General features: G+C 48.5%; 1 protein-coding gene across 3 annotated transcripts in view; it reads left to right on the top strand.

Moving 5' to 3' along the window:
• The first annotated feature begins 6,860 nt into the window (after nt 1-6,860).
• LOC135054617 (oocyte zinc finger protein XlCOF8.4-like) overlaps nt 6,861-18,927 on the top strand; it is a 49,947-nt gene continuing 37,880 nt past the window's right edge. For 2 of the 3 annotated variants that reach the window (XM_063957820.1, XM_063957818.1), the window contains exons 1-5: nt 8,012-8,089; nt 8,780-8,915; nt 14,361-14,501; nt 16,063-16,141; nt 16,258-16,355. In XM_063957820.1, the coding sequence (XP_063813890.1) occupies nt 8,838-8,915; nt 14,361-14,501; nt 16,063-16,141; nt 16,258-16,355 (396 nt within the window). In that variant the 5' untranslated portion in view covers nt 8,012-8,089; nt 8,780-8,837. Of the gene's footprint in view, nt 7,019-8,011; nt 8,090-8,779; nt 8,916-14,360; nt 14,502-16,062; nt 16,142-16,257; nt 16,356-18,927 lie in introns of those variants that run through there. The other variant, XM_063957819.1, reaches the window with a different exon arrangement.

Genomic DNA, 18,927 nt, shown 5'->3' with positions numbered 1-18,927 from the left:
ACTCGTGATCTGAACCCAGTTAACAGTATGATAAACGCAAAGGAGCCTCTGAAAAGATGGCTCCCAACAATAATAACCCGAATTTTTGTAACAACAACTATATACAAGTATTGCAGACAATCCGCACTAGGGATGGGCGCCCAGCATCCACTACGGACTACGAGAAATAGATTTATCGGTAAGTAAAATCTTATTTTCTCTGACGTCCTAGTGGATGCTGGGACTCCGTAAGGACCATGGGGATTATACCAAAGCTCCCAAACGGGCGGGAGAGTGCGGATGACTCTGCAGCACCGAATGAGAGAACTCCAGGTCCTCCTCAGCCAGGGTATCAAATTTATAGAATTTAGCAAACGTGTTTGCCCCTGACCAAGTAGCTGCTCGGCAAAGTTGTAAAGCCGAGACCCCTCGGGCAGCCGCCCAAGATGAACCCACTTTCCTTGTGGAATGGGCTTTTACCGATTTTGGCTGTGGCAGGCCTGCCACAGAATGAGCAAGTTGAATTGTACTACAAATCCAACGAGCAATCGTCTGCTTAGAAGCAGGAGCACCCAGTTTGTTGGGTGCATACAGGATAAACAGCGAGTCAGATTTCCTGACTCCAGCCGTCCTGGAAACATATTTTCAGGGCCCTGACCACGTCAAGCAACTTGGAGTCCTCCAAGTCCTTAGTAGCCGCAGGTACCACAATAGGTTGGTTCATGTGAAAAGCAGAAACCACCTTAGGTAGAAATTGAGGACGAGTCCTCAATTCCGCCCTGTCAGAATGAAAAATTAAGTAAGGGCTTTTATATGATAAAGCCGCCAATTCTGACACACGCCTGGCTGAAGCCAAGGCTAACAGCATCGTCACCTTCCATGTGAGATATTTTAAGTCCACAGTGGTGAGTGGTTCAAACCAATGTGACTTTAGGAACCTCAACACAACATTGAGATCCCAAGGTGCCACTGGAGGCACAAAAGGAGGCTGTATATGCAGCACCCCTTTTACAAATGTCTGAACTTCAGGTACTGAAGCCAGTTCTTTCTGGAAGAAAATCGACAGGGCCGAAATTTGAACCTTAATGGACCCTAATTTTAGGCCCATAGGCAGTCCTGTTTGCAGGAAATGAAGGAAACGACCCAGTTGAAATTCCTCTGTAGGGGCCTTCTTGGCCTCACACCACGCAACATATTTACGCCAAATGCGGTGATAATGTTTTGCGGTTACGTCCTTCCTGGCTTTGACCAGGGTAGGGATGACTTCTTCTGGAATGCCTTTTTCCTTCAGGATCCGGCGTTCAACCGCCATGCCGTCAAACGCAGCCGCGGTAAGTCTTGGAACAGACAAGGCCCCTGCAGTAGCAGGTCCTTTCTTAGAGGTAGAGGCCACGGTTCGTCCGTGAGCATCTCTTGAAGTTCCGGGTACCAAGTCCTTCTTGGCCAATCCGGAACCACGAGTATAGTTCTTACTCCTCTCCTTCTTATGATTCTCAGTACTTTTGGTATGAGAGGCAGAGGAGGGAACACATACACTGACTGGTACACCCACGGCGTTACCAGAGCGTCCACCGCTATTGCCTGAGGGTCCCTTGACCTGGCGCAATATCTGTCCAGTTTTTTGTTTAGATGTGACGCCATCATGTCCACCTTTGGTTTTTCCCAGCGGTTTACAATCAGGTGGAAGACTTCTGGGTGAAGACCCCACTCTCCCGGGTGAAGGTCGTTTCTGCTGAGGAAGTCTGCTTCCCAGTTGTCCACTCCCGGAATGAACACTGCTGACAGTGCTATCACATGATTTTCCGCCCAGCGAAGAATCCTTGCAGCTTCTGCCATTGCCCTCCTGCTTCTCGTGCCGCCCTGTCTGTTTACGTGGGCGACTGACGTGATGTTGTCCGATTGGATCAACACCGCCTGACCCTGAAGCAGAGGTTTTGCTTGACTTAGGGCATTGTAAATGGCCCTTAGTTCCAGAATGTTTATATGAAGAGATGTTTCCATGCTTGACCACAAGCCCTGGAAATTCCTTCCCTGTGTGACTGCTCCCCAGCCTCTCAGGCTGGCATCCGTGGTCACCAGGATCCAATCCTGAATGCCAAATCTGCGGCCCTCTAGTAGATGAGCACTCTGCAGCCACCACAGAAGAGACACCCTTGTCCTTGGCGACAGGGTTATCCGCTGATGCATCTGAAGATGCGATCCGGACCATTTGTCCAGTAGATCCCACTGAAACGTTCTTGCATGGAATCTTCCGAATGGAATCGCTTCGTAAGAAGCCACCATTTTTCCCAGGACCCTCGTGCACTGATGCACTGACACCTGGCCTGGTTTTAGGAGGTTCCTGACTAGCTCGGATAACTCCCTGGCCTTCTCCTCCGGGAGAAACACCTTCTTCTGGACTGTGTCCAGAATCATTCCTAGGAACAGTAGACGTGTCGTTGGAATCAGCTGCGATTTTGGAATATTTAGAATCCACCCGTGCTGACGTAACACTACCTGAGATAGTGCCACTCCGACTTCTAACTGTTCCCTGGACCTTGCCCTTATCAGGAGATCGTCCAAGTAAGGGATAATTAAGATGCCTTTTCTTCGTAGAAGAATCATCATTTCGGCCATTACCTTGGTAAAGACCCGAGGTGCCGTGGACAATCCAAACGGCAGCGTCTGAAACTGATAATGACAGTTTTGTACTACAAACCTGAGGTACCCTTGGTGAGAAGGGTAGATTGGGACGTGGAGATAAGCATCTTTGATGTCCAGAGACACCATAAAGTCCCCTTCTTCCAGGTTCGCTATCACCGCTCTGAGTGACTCCATCTTGAATTTGAACCTTTTTATGTAAGTGTTCAAGGATTTCAGATTTAAAATTGGTCTCACCGAGCCGTCCGGCTTCGGTACCACAAACAGCGTGGAATAATACCCCTTTCCCTGTTGTAGGAGGGGTACCTTGATTATCACCTGCTGGGAATACAGCTTGTGAATGGCTTCCAAAACTGCCTCCCTGTCGGAGGGAGACTTTGGTAAAGCAGACTTCAGGAACCGGCGAGAGGGAAACGCCTCGAATTCCAGTTTGTACCCCTGCGATACTACCTGTAGAATCCAGGGGTCCACTTGCGAGTGAGCCCACTGCGCGTTGAAATTCTTGAGACGGGCCCCCACCATGTCTGAGTCTGCTTGTAAAGCCCCAGCGTCATGCTGAAGACTTGGCAGAAGCAGGGGAGGGCTTCTGCTCCTGGGAAGCGGCTGCATGGTGCAGTCTTTTTCCTCTTCCTCTGCCCCGGGGTAGAAAAGAGTGGCCTTTTGCTCGCTTGTACTTATGGGAACGAAAGGACTGAGTTTGAAAAGACGGTGTCTTTTTCTGCTGATGTGAAGTGACCTGGGGTAAAAAGGTGGACTTTCCAGCCGTTGCCGTGGCCACCAGGTCCGATAGACCAGCCCCAAATAACTCCTCCCCTTTATACGGCAATACTTCCATGTGCCGTTTGGAATCCGCATCACCTGACCACTGTCGCGTCCATAACGCTCTTCTGGCAGAGATGGACATAGCACTTACTCTTGATGCCAGGGTGCAAATATCCCTCTGTGCATCACGCATATATAGCAATGCATCCTTCAAATGTTCTATAGTTAACAAAATATTGTCCCTATCCAGGGTATCAATATTCTCAGTCAGGGAATCCGACCATGCGACTCCAGCACTGCACATCCAGGCTGATGCGATTGCTGGTCGCAGTATAACACCAGTATGTGTGTATATACTTTTTAGGATATTTTCCAGCCTTCTATCAGCTGGTTCTTTGAGGGTGGCCGTATCAGGAGACGGTAACGCTACTTGTTTAGATAAACGTGTGAGCGCCTTATCTACCCTAGGGGGTGTTTCCCAACGCGCCCTAACCTCTGGCGGGAAAGGATATAGTGCTAATAATTTATTAGAAATTAGCAGTTTTTTATCGGGGGAAACCCACGCTTTATCACACACCTCATTTAATTCATCTGACCTCAGGAAAAACTATTGGTAGTTTTTTCACACCCCACATAATACCCTTCTTTGTGGTACTTGTAGTGTCAGAAATGTTCAATGCCTCCTTCATTGCCGTGATCATGTAACGTGTGGCCCTACTGGACATTACGTTTGTCTCGTCACCGTCGACACTAGACTCAGTATCTGTGTCTGGGTCGACCCACTGAGGTAACGGGCGTTTTAGGGCCCCTGACGGTGTCTGAGACGCCTGGACAGGCACTAATTGATTTGCCGGCTGTCTCATGTCGTCAACAGTTTTTTGCAAAGTGCTGACATTATCACTTAATTGCTTAAATACAATCATCCAGTCAGGTGTCGACTCCCTAGGGGGTGACATCACTAACACAGGCAATTTCTCCGCCTCCACATCATTTTCCTCCTCATACATGTCGACACACGCGTACCGACACACAGCGCACACACACCGGGAATGCTCTGATAGAGGACAGGACCCCACTTAGCCCTTTGGAGAGACAGAGGGAGAGTCTGCCAGCACACACCCAGCGCTATATATATACAGGGATAACCTTATATAAGTGTTATTCCCTTATAGCTGCTGTTTTTATCGTTATTTGCTGCCAACAGTGCCCCCCCTTCTCTTTTTTACCCTGATTCTGAAGCAGGACTGCAGGGGAGAGTCAGGGAGCCGTCCTTCCAGCGGAGCTGTGAGGGAAAATGGCGCTTGTGTGCTGAGGAGATAGGCTCCGCCCCTTCACGACGTCCTTATCGCCCGCTCTTTTGTGTAAAAATGGCAGGGGTTAAAATACATCCATATAGCCCAGGAGCTATATGTGATGTATTCTTTTTGCCACCTAAGGTATTTTCTGTTTATATTGCGTCTCAGGGCGCTCCCCCCCCAGCGCCCTGCACCCTCAGTGACCGGAGTGTGAAGTGTGCTGAGAGCAATGGCGCACAGCTGCGGTGCTGTGCGCTACCTTAGTCTGAAGACAGGATCGTCTTCTGCCGCCGATTTCACCGGACCTCTTCGTCTCTTCTGGCTCTGTAAGGGGGACGGCGGCGCGGCTCCGGTGACCCATCCAGGCTGTACCTGTGATCGTCCCTCTGGAGCTAATGTCCAGTAGCCTAAGAAGCCCAATCCACTCTGCACGCAGGTGAGTTCGCTTCTTCTCCCCTTAGTCCCACGATGCAGTGAGCCTGTTGCCAGCAGGACTCACTGAAAAAAAATAAAATAAAATAAAATAAACTTTTATTCTAAGCAGCTCAGGAGAGCCACCTAGATTGCACCCTTCTCGGCCGGGCACAAAAATCTAACTGAGGCTTGGAGGAGGGTCATAGGGGGAGGAGCCAGTGCACACCACCTGATCCTAAAGCTTTTATTATTGTGCCCTGTCTCCTGCGGAGCCGCTATTCCCCATGGTCCTTACGGAGTCCCAGCATCCACTAGGACGTCAGAGAAAATACGAATGCCCTCATCACTGCCGAGATCTGAGTTTAGTAAATTCCTGAGATGACGCTTTGCTGAAAAAACACCAAATAGGTAAAAATTGTGAGCTTAGTAAATATACCCCCAGGTGAGAGGTATGAGGGAGCATTAGGATACCAGGTGACCGGTATTAGGAGGAGACCAGGTGAGAGGTGGCATTAGGAGGACACCAGGTGAGAGGTATGAGGCAGCATTAGGAGGATACCAGGTAAGCGGTATGAGGGGTCTTGAGGAGGATACCAGGTGAGCTGTATGACGGGGCATTAGTAAGATACCAGGTGAGCGGTATTAGGAGAATACCAGGTGAGCGGTATGAGGGGGCATTAGGAGGATAGCAGGTGAGCAGTATGAGGGGGCGTTAGGAGGATACTAGGTGAGCGGTATGAGGAGGCGTTAGGACGACACCAGGTGAGCTTTATGAGGAGGCGTTAGGACGACACCAGGTGAGCGGTATGAGGCATTAGGATACTAGGCGAGCGGTATGATGAGGTATTAGGAGGATACCAGGTGAGCAGTATGAGGAGGCATTAGGATACCTGGTGAGCAGTATGAGGAGGCATTAGGACGATACCAGGTGAGCGGCATGAGGAGGCATTAGGACGATACCAGGTGAGCGGTATGAGGTGATATTAGGAGGATTCTAGGTGAGCGGTATGAGGAGGCATTAGGAGGATACCAGGTGAGCGGTATGAGGAGGCATTAGGAGGATACCAGGTGAACGGTATGAGGAGGCATTAGGAGGATACCAGGTGAGCGGTATGAGGCGGCATTAGGAGGAAACCAGGTGAGCGGCATTAGGAGGAAACCAGGTGAGCGGCATTAGGAGGAAACCAGGTGAGCGGTATGAGGAGGCATTAAGAAGACACTAGCAAGCGGTATTAGGATACCAGGTGAGCAGTATGACATACTTGCCTACCTGACCCTCTCCATGAGGGAGAAAATGCTCTGTTCCTGGACTTTCCTGGTAATGTATGATTGCCATCACCTGTGGTGAAACACCTTTCTTATCAATTAACTAGCTCACCACAGGTGATGGCAATCATACATTACCAGGAAAGTCCAGGAACAGAGCATTTTCTCCCTCATGGAGAGGGTCAGGTAGGCAAGTATGCGGTATGAGGGGGCATTAGTAGGATACCAGGTGAGCGGTATAAGGCGGCATTAGGAGGAAACCAGGTGAGCGGTATGAGGAGGCATTAAGAAGACACTAGCAAGCGGTATTAGGATACCAGGTGAGCAGTATGACATACTTGCCTACCTGACCCTCTCCATGAGGGAGAAAATGCTCTGTTCCTGGACTTTCCTGGTAATGTATGATTGCCATCACCTGTGGTGAAACACCTTTCTTATCAATTAACTAGCTCACCACAGGTGATGGCAATCATACATTACCAGGAAAGTCCAGGAACAGAGCATTTTCTCCCTCATGGAGAGGGTCAGGTAGGCAAGTATGCGGTATGAGGGGGCATTAGTAGGATACCAGGTGAGCGGTATAAGGCGGCATTAGGAGGAAACCAGGTGAGCGGTATGAGGAGGCATTAAGAAGACACTAGCAAGCGGTATTAGGATACCAGGTGAGCAGTATGACATACTTGCCTACCTGACCCTCTCCATGAGGGAGAAAATGCTCTGTTCCTGGACTTTCCTGGTAATGTATGATTGCCATCACCTGTGGTGAAACACCTTTCTTATCAATTAACTAGCTCACCACAGGTGATGGCAATCATACATTACCAGGAAAGTCCAGGAACAGAGCATTTTCTCCCTCATGGAGAGGGTCAGGTAGGCAAGTATGCGGTATGAGGGGGCATTAGTAGGATACCAGGTGAGCAGTATGAGAAGGCATGTAGACTGCACCCACCACCCCTTCCAGCAGTCATCTCCGCAGCGCCTCACCCGCCCTCTGTGCTTTATGGCTGCACAGAATTTTTTTTTACTATTTCTATAGGAGGGGGTGTGAGGGGCAGGGAGCAGCAGCAATAGGTACAGGGCAGCCCCCGAGCTGTGTGAAGGGTGTCCGGCCCGCAAGACTGCAGTCCCCTCCAAGCCCCACACCCGCTGCGTGAACCGTGTTATATCCCTCCCCGTATCTATATGTATGTACTTTTCGCCAGCCCACCGCCCGCAGTGCTACACACCCGACTTCCGCCCTGTGCGTTCCACCCGACGTCAGCCCTGTGCGTTCCACCCGACGTCCACTCTGTGCGTTCCACCCGTCTTCAGCACTGTGCGTTCCACTCGACATCCACTCCTGTGCGTTCCACTCGACATCCACTCCTGTGCGTTCCACTCGACATCCACTCCTGTGCGTTCCACTCGACATCCACTCCTGTGCGTTCCACCCGACTTCCGCCCTGTGCGTTCCACCCGACTTCCGCCCTGTGCGTTCCACCCGACTTCCGCCCTGTGCGTTCCACCCACTCCACTTCAGCCCTGTGCGTTCCACTCCACTTCAGCCCTGTGCGTTCCACTCGACTGCAGCCCTGTGCGTTTCACTGGACTTCCGCCCTGTGCGTTCCACTGGACTTCCGCCCTGTGGGTTTACACCTATTTTCCGCCGTGTGCGTTCCACTCACCGTACGCTTCCGGTAGATTGTGCTGAACTGGTGGAAGCAGGAGGGAGACGTTACATCTGGCAGGAGATGGTGACTATTATTATACAGGGGGAACAGCCTGTGGTGTCCTGTTGTTGTTATTGTTATTATTAATTATTATTATTTTTATTATTATTATTATACTGGTGGAGCAGCCTGTAGTGTCCTGTTGTTGTTATTATTATTATTATTATACAGGGGGAGCAGCCTGTGGTGTCCTGTTATTTTTACACAGGGGGACCAGTCTGTGTGTCCTGTAGTAATTATTATACACGTGGAGCAGCCTGTGATGTGTTGTTGTTGTTGTTGTTGTTGTTGTTGTTGTTGTTGTTATTATTATACAGGGGAAGCAGCCTGTGGTGGTGGTATTATTATTATTATTATTATACAGGGGTGTACTAACCGTGTGTGACCTTTGTGTAGGGATCAGGGTGTATCAGATGTCTGATATCAGTGTGACCTGTGTTTAGTGATCTGGGTGTGATACTGCCTGATCGCATTCCCGATATTGGCCCTCACTGCTGCTGCATTCCTTTATTTACTGCTGTACATGGGTGATACAGCCACCCGATATGATGGCATTATGCAATGTGCTCTGTGCGCGATATAGTATAATATAATAGTGACCAGTATTAATAAGCTCGTCCAGGGTTATTTGACCAGGACTAATAGCGTGTGCGAAAGAGGAGTATGATATACATGTACTCTGGTGTTTATTATAATTATTACATTTATTCCTAGAAAACTGAACAGTGAGGAACTGAAGCATCTGTACTAGAAGTTTCCTGAGAATAAGAAAATGGATAATGACAGCAGTCACATGAAAGAGCGGATACTAAATCTCACCCTGGAGATCATCTACCTGCTGACTGGGGAGGTGAGGGGATCTGGGATTGTCACAGTGACATCACTTATATCTATAGTAATAATACAGGGACATGACTGGGTAGGTGAGGGGATCTGGGAGTGTCACAGTGACATCACTTATATCTATAGTGATAATACAGGGACATGACTGGGGAGGTGTGGGGATCTGGGAGTGTCACAGTGACATCTCTTATCTATAATAATAATACAGGGACATGACTGGGGAGGTGAGGGGATCTGGGAGTGTCACAGTGATATCACTTACCGTATATACTCGAGTGTAAGTCGACCCGAATATAAGCAGAGGCATCTAATTTTACCACAAAAACCTGGGAAAACGTATTGACTCGAGTATAAGCCTAGGGTGGGAAATGCAGCTCTAGCCATACACAGAACTCATAGTGCCAGATTTGCCCCACAGTGTCAGTTATGCCCCACAGTGTCAGATATGCCCCACAGTGTCAGATGTGCCAGATATGTCCCACAGTGCCAGATGTGCCAGATATGCCCCACAGTGCCAGATATGCCCCGCAGTGCCAGATGTGCCAGCTATGCCCCGCAGTGCCAGATGTGCCCCACCGTGCCAGATGTGCCCCACCGTGCCAGATGTGCCCCACCGTGCCAGATGTGCCCCACGGTGCTAGATACCCTTCTGAAGGAGGGACATGGAGAGCACACTTCCTTTAACACACACACACGTCGTTGCCGCCCGAGATGCAGGGGGGACACAGGAGAGCCGCGCGCTGTGCTCTCCGTGTCCCTCCTAACGCTGACTCGAGTATAAGCCGAGGTGGCTCTTTCAGCACAAAAAAAAGTGCTAAAAAAGTGGACTTATACTCGAGTATATACGGTATATCTATAGTAATAATACAAACAAACACGAGGAACCACTGCACTCGCCATTCCCAGGGGTTGGGGTGCGGTGGGATGTGACCACCAAACTCAAATATACCAAACAAAGAACCCAGCACTCTCCTAAGCAGCTTCACCCACCTTAATGCTTTAATATACATCTAAATAAATAATGGGGTTTTGGTTTATGAATTGTACAAATCATGTAAGCTTGCGGCCCACTCCACGGGACCCCATTTCACCGCAAGTCCTACTCTATCACAAACTTTCACATAGATTTTATAGAAATTATATAGAATCCTGGCTACTGCTGTTTCATAGAGGAAAATGTGCTTATCTGGTTTAAAGCTTACCTGCCACACCCATGGCTTTTAAAAGGTAAGACAGTCCCCAACACAAATATCACAACTAAACAAGTGTGCTTTACCTGGTTTACAGCTCACCTGCCAACAGACTACTGGCTTTCAAAGTGAGACAGTCACCAACACACCTAAATAGCAGCTGATCCAGGTTAAAGGTTAATGAGCCCAGGGGTGCATGAGAGAGAGATATGGTCACAAATGGGCCAATTAAAAATTAACCCTGTTATACAAACAAACACGAGGAACCACTGCACTCGCCATTCCCAGGGGTTGGGGTGCGGTGGGCTGTGACCACCAAACTCAAATATACCAAACAAAGAACCCAGCACTCTCCTAAGCAGCTTCACCCACCTTAATGCTTTAATATACATCTAAATAAATAATGGGGTTTTGGTTTATGAATTGTACAAATCATGTAAGCTTGCGGCCCACTCCACGGGACCCCATTTCACCGCAAGTCCTACTCTATCACAAACTTTCACATAGATTTTATAGAAATTATATAGAATCCTGGCTACTGCTGTTTCATAGAGGAAAATGTGCTTATCTGGTTTAAAGCTTACCTGCCACACCCATGGCTTTTAAAAGGTAAGACAGTCCCCAACACAAATATCACAACTAAACAAGTGTGCTTTACCTGGTTTACAGCTCACCTGCCAACAGACTACTGGCTTTCAAAGTGAGACAGTCACCAACACACCTAAATAGCAGCTGATCCAGGTTAAAGGTTAATGAGCCCAGGGGTGCATGAGAGAGAGATATGGTCACAAATGGGCCAATTAAAAATTAACCCTGTTATACAAACAAACACGAGGAACCACTGCACTCGCCATTCCCAGGGGTTGGGGTGCGGTGGGCTGTGACCACCAAACTCAAATATACCAAACAAAGAACCCAGCACTCTCCTAAGCAGCTTCACCCACCTTAATGCTTTAATATACATCTAAATAAATAATGGGGTTTTGGTTTATGAATTGTACAAATCATGTAAGCTTGCGGCCCACTCCACGGGACCCCATTTCACCGCAAGTCCTACTCTATCACAAACTTTCACATAGATTTTATAGAAATTATATAGAATCCTGGCTACTGCTGTTTCATAGAGGAAAATGTGCTTATCTGGTTTAAAGCTTACCTGCCACACCCATGGCTTTTAAAAGGTAAGACAGTCCCCAACACAAATATCACAACTAAACAAGTGTGCTTTACCTGGTTTACAGCTCACCTGCCAACAGACTACTGGCTTTCAAAGTGAGACAGTCACCAACACACCTAAATAGCAGCTGATCCAGGTTAAAGGTTAATGAGCCCAGGGGTGCATGAGAGAGAGATATGGTCACAAATGGGCCAATTAAAAATTAACCCTGTTATACAAACAAACACGAGGAACCACTGCACTCGCCATTCCCAGGGGTTGGGGTGCGGTGGGCTGTGACCACCAAACTCAAATATACCAAACAAAGAACCCAGCACTCTCCTAAGCAGCTTCACCCACCTTAATGCTTTAATATACATCTAAATAAATAATGGGGTTTTGGTTTATGAATTGTACAAATCATGTAAGCTTGCGGCCCACTCCACGGGACCCCATTTCACCGCAAGTCCTACTCTATCACAAACTTTCACATAGATTTTATAGAAATTATATAGAATCCTGGCTACTGCTGTTTCATAGAGGAAAATGTGCTTATCTGGTTTAAAGCTTACCTGCCACACCCATGGCTTTTAAAAGGTAAGACAGTCCCCAACACAAATATCACAACTAAACAAGTGTGCTTTACCTGGTTTACAGCTCACCTGCCAACAGACTACTGGCTTTCAAAGTGAGACAGTCACCAACACACCTAAATAGCAGCTGATCCAGGTTAAAGGTTAATGAGCCCAGGGGTGCATGAGAGAGAGATATGGTCACAAATGGGCCAATTAAAAATTAACCCTGTTATACAAACAAACACGAGGAACCACTGCACTCGCCATTCCCAGGGGTTGGGGTGCGGTGGGCTGTGACCACCAAACTCAAATATACCAAACAAAGAACCCAGCACTCTCCTAAGCAGCTTCACCCACCTTAATGCTTTAATATACATCTAAATAAATAATGGGGTTTTGGTTTATGAATTGTACAAATCATGTAAGCTTGCGGCCCACTCCACGGGACCCCATTTCACCGCAAGTCCTACTCTATCACAAACTTTCACATAGATTTTATAGAAATTATATAGAATCCTGGCTACTGCTGTTTCATAGAGGAAAATGTGCTTATCTGGTTTAAAGCTTACCTGCCACACCCATGGCTTTTAAAAGGTAAGACAGTCCCCAACACAAATATCACAACTAAACAAGTGTGCTTTACCTGGTTTACAGCTCACCTGCCAACAGACTACTGGCTTTCAAAGTGAGACAGTCACCAACACACCTAAATAGCAGCTGATCCAGGTTAAAGGTTAATGAGCCCAGGGGTGCATGAGAGAGAGATATGGTCACAAATGGGCCAATTAAAAATTAACCCTGTTATACAAACAAACACGAGGAACCACTGCACTCGCCATTCCCAGGGGTTGGGGTGCGGTGGGCTGTGACCACCAAACTCAAATATACCAAACAAAGAACCCAGCACTCTCCTAAGCAGCTTCACCCACCTTAATGCTTTAATATACATCTAAATAAATAATGGGGTTTTGGTTTATGAATTGTACAAATCATGTAAGCTTGCGGCCCACTCCACGGGACCCCATTTCACCGCAAGTTGTATATTAAAGCATTAAGGTGGGTGAAGCTGCTTAGGAGAGTGCTGGGTTCTTTGTTTGGTATAGTAATAATACAGGAACATGACTGGGGAGGTGAGGGGATATGGGAGCGTCACAGGGACATCATTTATATCTATAGTAATAATACAGGGACATGACTGGGGAGGTGAGGGGATCTGGGACGTCACTTATATCTATAGTAATAATACAGAGACATAACTGGGGAGGTGAGGGGATCTGGGAGCGTCACAGTGACATCACCCATATCGATAGTAATAATACAGGGACATGGCTAGGGAAGTGCGGGGATCTGGGAGTGTCACAGTGACATCACTTATCTATAGTAATAATACAGGGACATGACTGGGGAGGTGAGGGGATCTGGGAGTGTCACAGTGATATCACTTAACGTATATACTCGAGTGTAAGTTGACCCGAATATAAGCAGAGGCATCTAATTTTACCACAAAAACCTGGGAAAACGTATTGACTCGAGTATAAGCCTAGGGTGGGAAATGCAGCTCTAGCCATACACAGAACTCATAGTGTCAGATATGCCCCACAGTGTCAGATATGCCCCACAGTGTCAGATATGCCCCACAGTGTCAGATATGCCCCACAGTGTCAGATATGCCCCACAGTGCCAGATATGCCCCACAGTGTCAGATGTGCCAGATATGCCCCACAGTGCCAGATGTGCCAGATATGCCCCACAGTGCCAGATATGGCCCGCAGTGCCAGATGTGCCAGATGTGCCCCACAGTGCCAGATGTGCCCCACCGTGCCAGATGTGCCCCACGGTGCTAGATACTTACCCTTCTGAAGGAGGGACATGGAGAGCACACTTCCTTTAACACACACACGTCGTTGCCGCCCGAGATGCAGGGGGGACACAGGAGAGCCGCGCGCTGTGCTCTCCGTGTCCCTCCTAACGCTGACTCGAGTATAAGCCGAGGTGGCTCTTTCAGCACAAAAAAAAAGTGCTGAAAAAGTCGGCTTATACTCGAGTATATACGGTATATCTATAGTAATAATACAGGGACATGACTGGGGAGGTGAGGGGATATGGGAGCGTCACAGGGACATCACTTATATCTATAGTAATAATACAGGGACATGACTGGGGAGGTGAGGGGATCTGGGAGCATCACAGTGACACAACTTATATCTATAGTAATAATACAGAGAGATGACTGGGGAGGTGAGGGGATCTGGAAGGCTCCTCTCATTGTGACTCTGGTGTCTAGGATGCACCCAGTCAAACATATTCCAGAAATATTCCATAGAAGTTTGTATATCAGGAGTGTACATTTGGATGTAGCTGGTAATATTAGTTGTGACCAGCAGCCTCTCTGTATAGAAACAATAGTATTATAGTCTTACAGCCTACCTCTCCTGCAGCTCCGCCTCTCTGATAAATTACTCAATTGTATTTTCTTGCACAATGAAGCACTGTTTAATACATTTTCAAATGTTGTCTCCCTCAATACACAGGATTATACAGTAGTGAAGAAGACACTTCCAAGCTGTGCCTCCATCACGGTTCCTCCACCTCACTCACTGATACATAAGAGGCACAATGACCAGAAGATCCTGGATCTCACCAACAAGATCATTCAGCTGCTGACTGGAGAGGTGACTGCTGGGAATGGAACGTTATACAGTAACACCAGGGGACGTGTCTGGGTGATGACTGGAGAGGTGACTGGTGGGAATGGGGCATTATACAGTAACACCAGGGGATGTGTCTGGGGGATGACTGGAGAGGTGACTGCTGGGAATGGGGCATTATACAGTAACACCAGGGGATGTGTCTGGGTGATGACTGGAGAGGTGACTGCTGGGAATGGGGCATTATACAGTAACACCAGGGGATGTGTCTGGGTGATGACTGGAGAGGTGACTGCTGGGAATGGGGCATTATACAGTAACACTAGAGGATGTGTCTGGCTGGTGACTGGAGAGGTGACTGCTGGGAATGGGACATTATACAGTAACACCAGGGGATGTGTCTGGGGGATGACTGGAGAGGTGACTGCTGGGAATGGGGCATTATACAGTAACATCAGGGGACGTGTCTGGGTGATGACTGGAGAGGTGACTGCTGGGAATGGGACATTATACAGTAACACCAGGAGATGTGTCTGGGTGATGACTGGAGAGGTGACTGCTGGGAATGGGGCATTATACAGTAACACCAGGGAATGTGTCTGGGTGATGACTGGAGAGGTGACTGCTGGGAATGGGGCATTATACAGTAACACCAGGGGATGTGTCTGGGTGATGACTGGAGAGGTGATTGCTGGGAATGGGACATTATACAGTAACACCAGGAGATGTGTCTGGGTGATGACTGGAAAGGTGACTGCTGGGAATGGGACATTATACAGTAACACCAGGGGACGTGTCTGGGTGATGACTGGAGAGGTGATTGCTGGGAATGGGACATTATACAGTAACACCAGGGGACGTGTCTGGGTGATGACTGGAGAGGTGGCTGCTGGGAATGGGACATTATACAGTAACATCAGGGGACGTGTCTGGGTGATGACTGTAGAGGTGACTGCTGGGAATGCACATTATACAGTAACACCAGGGGACCTGTCTGGGTGATGACTGCTGGGAATGCACATTATACAGTAACATCAGGGGACGTGTCTGGGTGATGACTGGAGAGGTGACTGCTGGGAATGGGACATTATACAGTAACACCAGGGGATGTGTCTGGGTGATGACTGGAGAGGTGACTGATGGGAATGGGGCATTATACAGTAACACCAGGGGATGTGTCTGGGTGATGACTGGAGAGGTGACTGCTGGGAATGCACATTATACAGTAACACCAGGGGACGTGTCTGGGTGATGACTGGAGAGGTGACTGCTGGGAATGGGACATTATACAGTAACACCATGGGACGTGTCTGGGTGATGACTGGAGAGGTGACTGCTGGGAATGGAGCATTATACAGTAACACCAGGGGATGTGTCTGGGTGATGACTGGAGAGGTGACTGCTGGGAATGGGGCGTTATACAGTAACACCAGGGGACGTGTCTGGGTGATGACTGGAGAGGTGGCTGCTGGGAATGGGGCATTATACAGTAACACCAGGGGATGTGTCTGGGTGATGACTGTATCACTGTGTGTGTCAGGTTCCTATAAGGTGTCAGGATGTCACTGTCTATGTCTCCATGCAGGAGGGGGAGTATATAGAGGAACACAGGAGTCTGTACAAGGACGTGATGATGGAGAATCACCGGCCCCTCACATCACTGGGTAAGAGGAGACTGTCATGTATTGTATAGGGGAGAGCAGGTATGGGGGCCCCTATATACACATCACCTGATAATCACATATATACACTGTACTCAGTCACTGTGTGTCTCCTACAGATGGGCCCAGTAACAGAGATACCCCAGAGAGATGTCCCCGTCCTCTGTATTCCCTGGATTGTACAGAGGAGAATCACAGGATCCCACAGGAGGATCAGGTAGGTGGGATTTAGGGTCTCCCCAATATACCAAAGTGACTGTTACTGTATGATGTGTAATGCATCTGTGTGTATCTTATACAGTGATATTCTACTGCTTAACTCAGTGACAGATATTAGTAAAGTATTTTCTCCCACGTCCTAGGGGATACTGGGATTGTAACAGTTACCATGGGGTGTAGATCGGGTCCATTGGAGCCTGGGCACTTTAAAAATTCTTCAGTTTGCTGGCTCCTCCTCTCTATGCCCCTCCCGCAGACTCCGTTTAGAAAAATGTGCCCAAGGAGCCGTGTGCATTCTCCGGAGCTCCAGAGAGTTTTCTTCAAAACTTTATTTTAGTTTGTTATTTTTAGGCAGCGCTGGCTAACACCAGTCTGCCTGCGTCATGGGACTTAGGGGTGGACCGGTACCAACCTCTTCAAGGGTTAATGGCCCGGATCCCCGCTGACAGTACATAGCTCCTAAGGTGTTGTTCCGCATTACCCCCAGGGTGTGCGCACACAGGGCAGTCCAAAGCCGGGATGGGCCTAGGTACTTTTGAAGGGGCGTGGCCTAATCACAGGAGGTGTGGTCATGTACCCTTCGAGAAAAATACAGAAAAAAATTGTATTTTAAGACCTCCATGGCCACATTGCCGCCCAGTACACAGCAGAGTGTGCTGGGCTGAGGAGAAGAGCTGCAGCTCCAACAGCACGCTGCCACCCCTAACTGAGCCGAAGACGCTGGAGTGGTGAGTACAGGAACCGGGGTCCCGGTTACAATGGCGGCATTAGGACGCAGTGTGCACTCGGCGCTGGAGGCGGAGGGGCACGCTGCGGGGACCCCATACCGGCGCTGACGCAGTATTGGGGTTTTAACCCGGTTTTCTGCTGTTAAGGAGTGTTTGCCAGTATAAATAAGTCACAGGGACCGCGTGCCATTAAGGGGGCGGGGCTTCCAACAGAGCGGGACCAGCAGCTCTCAGGCGCCATTTCCTGCTGCATCAGACTCCTCAAATGGACCCTCAAAACACCTTGTTACTGGTACCAGGGGGTTTTGTAGAAGGGGGGGAGCAAGATACTGTGTATTTATACATACATCAGACTAGTTACCTTATTAAGGCTCTAGTTATCTCCCCAGCAAAGCATGAGCATGAGGAAGCTGGCACCCATCAGACCAGCGAAACGCGTTGGGATTTACCTTGTAGGAACACAAGCACCAGCACCCTTATCCACCTCCTGGCGATATTTGGACCCATCAGCATCCACTGGATAAAATTCCTACACAAGTTCTTTACAGACCCGGACTCACCCCCATCTGCCATCTGGTTCCTATTTGCATGAGATACCTAGGGGACTTCATCCAGAATCAAGTCTGGTAAAATGCTTTTACATCCAACTGAACTTGTGGGCAAATGTGGAATAGTGTCCTAACCAGGAACTGTGGACATTTTACTTGGAAGGGTTAACTTTTGTGGTATCCTACAAATTTTATCCATATTATTGTTCAACAACTGCTTTCGTTTTATTCTTGAGGGGCATTCTTTGATGAATGTTTATTAAAAGTAATTTTTTATATTTTATTTACTGAGTTGTCCATTATACTTTGAATTACAGCCGGCGCCAGTACCCATTTCCTTTTTCTGGTCATTCCGAGTTGATCGCTAGATAAAAATGTTCGCAGCGCATCGATTAAGTGAAAAAGCAGCACTTCTGCGGATGCGCGACCTACTTTCACAACGGCCGATGTAGTTTCACACAAGGTCTAGCGAAGCTTTTCAGTCGCAATGGCCGCCGCAGAGTGATTGACATGAAGTGGGTGTTTCTGGGTGTCAACTGACCGTTTTCAGGGAGTGTTCCGAAAAACGCAGGCGTGCCAGGAAAAACGCAAGCGTGGCTGGGAGAACACAGGGCGTGTTTGTGACGTCAAATCCGGAACTGAATGGTCTGAAGTGATCGCAAGCGCTGAGTAGGTCTGAAGCTACTCAGAAACTGCACAATATGTTTTTGTAGCCGTTCTGCGATGAAAGTGTTCGCACTTCTGCTATGCTAAGATACACTCCCAGAGGGCAGCGGATTAGCGTTTGCACTGCTGCTAAAAACTGCTAGCGAGCGAACAACTCGGAATGACCCCCATAGTTCCATACCTGGACGATCTTCTTATCAAAGCGGTGTCCGAGGCTTGGTTGTTGGAGAGCAATGCCCTGAAGAGACGGCTACTGACGGATCACGGGTGGATTCTCAATCTGCAGAAATCGCATCTGGTGCCATCACAGAGGCTACAGTTCTTGGGGATGATCCTGGACACTGTGGCTCTGAAGGTGTTCCTTCCTCTGAATAAGGCTCTCACAATTCAGGAGATGGTGCGCTCTGTTCTGAAACCTCCAAAGATCTTGGTGCATCTCTGCATCCAACTGTTGGGCAAGATTGTAGCCTCATACGAGGCAGTCCAGTACGGAAGATTCCATGCCCGTCCTTTCCAGCTGTATCTGCTGAACAAATGGTCCGGCTTACACCTGCACATGCACCAGCGGATATCCCTGTCACCAAAAGCAAGGATTTCCCTGTTATGGTGGTTACAGATCTCCCACCTG

Source organism: Pseudophryne corroboree, chromosome 3 (assembly GCF_028390025.1).
Source record: "Pseudophryne corroboree isolate aPseCor3 chromosome 3, aPseCor3.hap2, whole genome shotgun sequence".
NCBI classification, from domain to species: Eukaryota; Metazoa; Chordata; class Amphibia; order Anura; family Myobatrachidae; genus Pseudophryne; species Pseudophryne corroboree.
Note: the sequence above shows the minus strand (reverse complement) of the source record. Positions and strands in the feature narration are given on the sequence as shown.